Below are 7757 nucleotides of genomic sequence, written 5' to 3' on the forward strand. Positions count from 1 at the left end.
CGTGCCCTGCCCACCTTATTTTTGACATTTTGGCGTAAAGAACGGCGTCTCTAACCTTCGATCGTTGACGTAGGTTCGAGCTTTTTACTCCTTTCTTCACTTGAGTGATACGGCTTACTCCTAAAATCGCCCTTTCGACTGCGCATTCAGTGACGCTGAGCGATCTTTCATCCTGCTTACGCAGTGTCTCTGTTGCGTGCGTTAAGGCAGAAAGAATCGTTGAGCTAAAAAGGTGGGCAAGGAGTCGAATGTTCTTCATGCTGTTTTTTACATTCTCGATGCTCTTAAAACCTCCCCATGCCGCTCTCTTCTTCCTGCTCAGCTCAAAAGTTGATTGAGATTTATTCAAATCACTAGCCATTCTATGGAAAGATTCTGTTATCGACAACATCGACGATAAATACAACCGCCTTATTCAATACCTTCACGTCAGCGCTATGAAAACAGAGTGTTTTAAGATTACTAGGAAACGTCTTCATCCAGAAACACTCGAGTAATACACCAACGTGAAATCACGCAAACCGCAGGCAACCGCCAACTCACGTCCGAACTCGCAAAACTAGGCAGAAAGGCAATAAAAGAAGATCTTAAGGAGAGAAGGGATGCAAGCAGGGCTTACAATAGTTTGCGGTAGCCTACCGATCTATCAAGTCAATGTTTTTATCTCCTAAGAGAACAATGAAACCACGACGGAGGGATGGAAGGCTTAGTGAGACGCTGGATCGGCCAGGGATCGATGTGCATTTCAGGGTACCTCTTCCTAATGTGCTACATGCACCATTTTTTCGCTTATACCATGATCCTATATGAAGAAAAACGGTTGGTGGAAAATGAGAAGTTGTTGGGCGTAAATAACTGTCTTCCGAATCTTCATGAACGTCATGTTTCCCATTAGCCTGCCCAATAAAGAGAGGTGCCAACCTCACCCTCTATGAAATATTAGTGATCTCCTAGTAAAATTCCTTAATTGCGAACTTTCTAACGCCAATATGTCAAAAGCCCTTGAATATTAATGGAGATTTAGACGCAAACAAAAAGCGGATGGTTATCCGTCCTCATTTCTTTAAATATTTATATTCTCGAGACCTGAAATCACACGGGGATCACATCTGTTCAAATGCTTCCTAGCTGTTTATTCATCTCTTAACATTTATACATCATTTACGAAAGTCTTCGAACTTTTGCGTATAAACTGGCTACTGCTAAAATTTTTTTACCTCCTTCACGAACGTCCCTGAATGATGCTCGAGTCGATCCTCCCTCTCATCCTGGGATAACCGTACTATGACGTTACCAGTTCTTCATCACAGGCTTCCGCCAGTTTTACCGATTAGAAGTAGCTAGCAGGTACGAGCCAAGTTTGGAAGCAATTTCCTGATCCTGGAGTGATGAGGGGTTCTGTGCCCTAATGATGGATTCGAACTACAGCCTTGTTTTCTGAACCGCCGTCGTTATGAACGGCATCGCTACTTCAGCACTATCAGCCACCATCTGATCAAATATGTTATTGTAAAGAGACCCTCATTTCCTTCACAACGAAGGAATACAAGATAGGATTATATATCTATATCTTATATTATATCTATTTAACTAATCTTTGAGGTAGTAAATTTGGAATCGGTCAAAACAGAAAACGACATTCAACATCTATTCGAGTTCTCGAGAATACTGTCCGGCGTCGGTTAGCAAAGGGGATGTCGGGTTTTGTGACCTTGACTTAAATCGAACCATATGAAATATGAACAACATCTTAGCTCACTACACAATTTTATTGAAAATTTTATACCATACGACAATTTTTTAATTGTAAAGCAGTCTCCGGAAAAGACAATACAATTTTATTAAAGGGAATAAAACGATTTTAATAGTACGATCAATACTGAACATATTTCATACCAGTTTATGGAGACTATTCTCCATCTTATCATGCCATTATTTAAGTATTTATTCCAATTATCATAATATCATATTAATCCTTATCTCAGAATATTATGTGGACAACAAGTCCACCAATATCCAACTGCTCCAAATTAATAAGTTGTGACTGTCGACAAGACGAATAATTAATCGGTTGTTTACCGATATGCTCCTAAAGGGTCACTTGCCACTGCGAAACATTTATGCAACGGAATAGACTCGTTATCTCTCTGTCTCAAACTCAACAGTCACAATGTGACTGAGTAATGTAAAGTATGATGGAAAACTAATCGGCGGTGAACCATCGAGCAATTTCCGATGAACTCATAAGGTATTGCGATATTGCACCAGACATCGACAGCTCCGCCCCTATGCCCTATAAAAGGATGAGCGATTTTGGATAAGTGATTCACTCACCAACTACCGTTCAAGGTGTAGTGTATATTTACCCAAGTTTGAGGTATAAGCCGTAGATGGCAACAAATCAAAAAGACCCGCGTGACAACCGCGAGCAGAACCAGTTCAATCGAGCAGAACCTGATCAACCAGTCGCTGAATAGAACAAAATATTCTGCTATGCATTGGCACTATTCTTGCTGCAATTAGTACAACGGCCATCGGCAACTATACAAAAGCTTCGCTCACAACTGATGTAAAAGCGAATTCTGTATTATGTTGCAGTATGCCATCTTATCGAAGCGTGGACATTCGCAAGAGACTCCAACTAAAAGGATTACTGACAAACTTCGCCTACTTAGTAAGCCCTCACAAATTTTTTCAGGTCCAATAAACAGACGGTTGCCGTTTTTCTCAGGATACAGTCTCAAACCGATCGAGAGAGGCTACTCAATGAGCTGGTCATTACTCATTTCACATGTTTAGCAGGTGATATCTATAACTTTCGCTTCAACTTAAAATTCATATTAGATAGACCGTACCACTTGCTCTTTCGTTAGTTCTGCTGAATTAGTATAACGGCCATTAGCAAAGTCTCTATTTATCTTTCTCCTGCACGGAGTTGCAAATAGGTTTTGCGTCTTTGAGTAGAGATAAATCTGTTCTACATATTACAGCTCGATACCAAAAACTACATTCGAACCCCGGTAAGCTAGGAAACCATTGTGGGAATAATAATATAGTTAAAAATGAATGGAAAATCCAAAAATGGATACACAACAGTTGATTTTTGATGTATATGCAAAATGTTACAACTACTTCGACGTCTCTGTGAGCTTACATCTCTGATCTGCAGTTTGTAGAACGCATAAAATGCCGTGAAAGTCGTAATCGAAACAAGTAAAACTGTGGGTTTTTTAGGCATAGAGGTTATCTGAAAAAGCGTCTTAAGATTTTTGGAAAACCTTTCTCAAGCGAGAAAAATAGAAATGAGCTTGAGCTATGTGCTCGAAACATGTTAGCGCAAATATTTATTGAAATGCGGAACAAAAGAATTAGATCAAAGGTTCTTGAGATCTTCGAATTTATGGCTGAAAAAAAAAGAGAAAGTGAATGAGAAAACTGAACCACTTCAAAGAAATAACAAACTTCTCCAATTTGGACTGAAATAATAAAGTTACTATAAACATCAAAAGTACAGAGGAAAAAGGAAAGGAATACTAGAGAAAATTGAACCACTTCAAAGAAATAACAAACTTCTCCAATTTGGACTGAAATAATAAAGTTACTATAAATATCAAAAGTACAGAGGAAAAAGGAAAGGAATACTAGAGAAAATTGAACCACTTCAAAGAAATAACAAACTTCTCCAATTTGGACTGAAATAATAAAGTTACTATAAATATCAAAAGTACAGAGGAAAAAGGAAAGGAATACTAGAGAAAATTGAACCACTTCAAAGAAATAACAAACTTCTCCAATTCGGACTGAAATAATAAAGTTACTATAAATATCAAAAGTACAGAGGAAAAAGGAAAGGAGTACTAGAGAAAATTGAACCACTTCAAAGAAATAACAAACTTCTCCAATTCGGACTGAAATAATAAAGTTACTATAAATATCAAAAGTACAGAGGAAAAAGGAAAGGAATACTAGAGAAAATTGAACCACTTCAAAGAAATAACAAACTTCTCCAATTTGGACTGAAATAATAAAGTTACTATAAATATCAAAAGTACAGAGGAAAAAGGAAAGGAATACTAGAGAAAATTGAACCACTTCAAAGAAATAACAAACTTCTCCAATTCGGACTGAAATAATAAAGTTACTATAAATATCAAAAGTACAGAGGAAAAAGGAAAGGAGTACTAGAGAAAATTGAACCACTTCAAAGAAATAACAAACTTCTCCAATTTGGACTGAAATAATAAAGTTACTATAAATATCAAAAGTACAGAGGAAAAAGGAAAGGAATACTAGAGAAAATTGAACCACTTCAAAGAAATAACAAACTTCTCCAATTTGGAGAGAATTAACAAAGTTACTATAAATATTAAAAGTACAGAGGAAAAAGGAAAGGAGTACTAGAGAAAATTGAACCACTTCAAAGAAATAACAAACTTCTCCAATTTGTACAGAATTAACAAAGTTACTATAAATATCAAAAGTACAGAGGAAAAAGGAAAGGAATACTAGAGAAAATTGAACCACTTCAAAGAAATAACAAACTTCTCCAATTTGGAGAGAATTAACAAAGTTACTATAAATATCAAAAGTACAGAGGAAAAAGGAAAGGAGTACTAGAGAAAATTGAACCACTTCAAAGAAATAACAAACTTCTCCGATTTGGACTGAAATAATAAAGTTACTATAAATATCATACAACCTTCCTATTGTTTCTTTGGACTCGTCAGTACATCCAGATCACAAAAGTCCCATTCTCGAGCAACCAAAAAAAAAAATGATTTTCAAACTACATTTAACAATATTTTAAAGAAGACATACAGTTTACTACACACACCTCAATTTCAACTGCATCCGTTAGGAATGAGAAGCAAAAAACTACAAGTCAACAAAACTTACGTCAAATATTACCAGTAATGGGTAAAGTTGGAATACCTGGTCAAGTTCGGCATTAAGTTCTTGAGGTTCGCTACTGCGAAGCCCACCGCCCTCTTCTTGAGCTTTAATTAATTCCTGGAGCTCAGAAACTTCCAAACGCAGCTTACTGACTGTCTTAGCCTCAGCTTCCACTTGTTCTTTTATTACGCTCTTAAAGTGGCTAGTCACATCATTAAATGTGAAAGAAAAAGAAATCTCTGGTAAAAAGCAGCAAAAATAGGAATTAGGACTGTTACTGTGAAAACCACACATAATGTTCCGTTAATTGATTTATATCCTCCTCCATCTGTTCTTTGTAATGAATAGTATTAGTGATATCCTCAACGCGACGAGCAACATCCTCGCAGAGAGTTTCCAAATTTCCTTTCTAAATGTGGGCACACAATAGCATTCTAAAATGAATTCATAACTAAATAATAAAAGCGGATGGCATGAAGCATAGAACATAGAATACCTAAGAACATATTAAAAGTTTGTCACAAAATCACAGATACTTAGTATACTTCTTTACTTCTCCTTACTACTTCATATCAAAATAATCAAGCGAGAAATACTTCAAAAACTTATTCATTCATTCTTGACTTTCGTTAAATCCACAACGTCATAAATTAAACAAAGATCCAACTTTCCAAAGTAATATTTCGACAACCTACATTTGCTTCTAACTCCGCACACTCCTCTTTTATTTGCTCAAGACTAGCTCGTATAAAATTCTGTTGCGCATCAAAATCCTCTTGCTGCTCCTACCAGATACGAAGTGTTTTAATTTTATTTAAAACAGTTAGTGTTGATTAATGACAACATATGCACAGGGGTGAAAATAAAAGCAATGTCGTTACTAAGGTGACCATCAAAAAAGCCTTGGCTGTTTATCACATTTCTATTTTTTTTGATACTCCCTGAATCCTGCTTTCAACCAACTGTATTTATACTAAAAGGGGTTAAAAATTTATTACTGTGCATCTAAATATCTTAATAGACAACCACTGATAATAGAGTCCGACTTAAAGAAATTCAGTAGAAGTGTAAACGATGAAGCATAGAAAATACACTATTTCACGCTTGAATATAAAAAGACACACCGCTTTCAAAGCACCATCTGAGTCCTCTCCAACCAATAATAGATTTTGACCAGCCTGTCCTTGAAGTGAATTTTTAGCCTGCGGAAAGAGTATAGAGATAGATATTACATGTAATTAAAGGACTGAAAACGTGAAAGGGAAATCCCGAATTTTTTTAACCATACCCTTGTAACTATTTCACAATTTCTTATAGATAACAAATTCGAAGTTATGAAAGAGCATAGCACTCACCACGACTACTTCAATTAGCCATGTGAGTGCACCAAGCAAAGTGGGCCATGAGTGTAATGCACCAATGGTTTGCAGTGTAGATGGTTTGATTGGAGTGGGGTAACCGAGACCCCGGAAGATCGCTGGCACCTGAACAAATTGTGCACATTAACGAAGAATCCTTTTAGTTCAATAGCATCTACCTATATATTCATTATATACTACGTAACTTGTTAAAGTTATGCCAGCTATTTCTATATTAAGCAATCTTCGCTTTATTGAAAAGTATTAGGAAATGGCATCACATGTACATACGTTTTTGTATAACTGTATTCTCACCTCTTCGATAACATTCTTAATCTGAAAATTAGGACTCAAGTGTTGGTAGATACCCTCGAACATGTAAATAAAGTCTTTTTCTGTAGGCGATCTGATAACTCTTTCAGATATACAATTCTAAAACAAAACATTAAATAACATTAAAAACAAACTGGAAATACCGCATGAAACACACATACCTCTCCGTCATGTTCCAACAGAAATTCATAAATCTTTCGTACCATTTCAATTTGGTATTTTTTCGAAGTCAAAGGTCTTGAATCCTATAAAACATTGAACTGATTGTTGCAAGAAGAAATTAATACGCAGAAAAAAGAAGGAACTATGGAAATTTTCACCTTAGCACTAGCCGTGATTGATCTGAACGCTGAATGTCTCCGAGCACTCGCGGGTACTGCCCCTCCAATACTGAACCGAGCTTCAGTTCCACAGCTAATATTGTTAAAAACAGAAATTTTACGGAGAGCTTTCCCCGACACGATAATTTCACAGGAATTCCTATGCAGAATACTATTTGCTTAAAACTAAAACAAAATAAGGACAGAACGTCCAAAATATAACTGTGAATAGCAACTAAATGTAAGGGGATTGGTTCCACAACCAGAAACTTTATGCAGTTTGTTAGCCAGGAATAATGCACAAGTAATCAGTCTATTCTTTTTAATTACCAATAATTCAAGGATAGAGTGTCTGTCGATACGAATTGGTTACCAATGTGTCAACTGAAATGAACTGAGCGAAAATTCGAAAACCTTACGGTCTAGATGATGAGTTGATTTGTGTTCCACCCATAGTTATACCTGGTCTCGTCGGCGTCTTCATTGTTGAGCTCGGCACGCTAGCCCCAACCAATTTCTTCTTACCCGTGTGCATTATATTAAACTCTTCTTTCCAGAATAGAGCAAACCTGAAGGAATAAATGCGACATCAGCGAAAAGATTCTGTTTGAACACATTAATAAAGAATTTGGAAAATTGATAAGGGATACCAAGTCAGAAAACACATGCTCACATGGGATTTAAATAACATACAAAAACAATCGCCAACAAAATGAATGAATTAATTTAAAAAAAGGGAATATTAAGGAAGACTTACAACTTGTCGCATGAGCAAAAAGCGAAATGTTCTATCTCGAGTACCGAAAAGAATTCTCCAAACAAAAATCCTTCTAGTTGAACTCAAAAACGGTTA

General features: G+C 36.3%; 1 protein-coding gene across 1 annotated transcript; it reads right to left on the minus strand.

Moving 5' to 3' along the window:
• Positions 1 to 462: 462 nt before the first annotated feature.
• On the minus strand, positions 463 to 7468 carry LOC309798499 (uncharacterized protein; the record flags this gene model as incomplete). The annotated part of the gene is made up of 10 exons (XM_082646660.1): positions 7324 to 7468; positions 6905 to 6998; positions 6746 to 6829; positions 6567 to 6683; positions 6249 to 6377; positions 6018 to 6095; positions 5186 to 5302; positions 4933 to 5085; positions 640 to 896; positions 463 to 559 (listed from the first exon to the last, which is right to left on the minus strand). Exons 1-10 carry the CDS (start codon positions 7437 to 7439, stop codon positions 463 to 465), a joined length of 1242 nt encoding a protein of 413 aa, XP_082502786.1. The 5' UTR covers positions 7440 to 7468.
• Positions 7469 to 7757: the final 289 nt, after the last annotated feature.

Source organism: Mesoplodon mirus (genome assembly GCF_964341445.2).
Source record: "Mesoplodon mirus genome assembly, contig: HAP1_SCAFFOLD_3724, whole genome shotgun sequence".
In the NCBI taxonomy this organism is placed as follows: Eukaryota; Metazoa; Chordata; class Mammalia; order Artiodactyla; family Ziphiidae; genus Mesoplodon; species Mesoplodon mirus.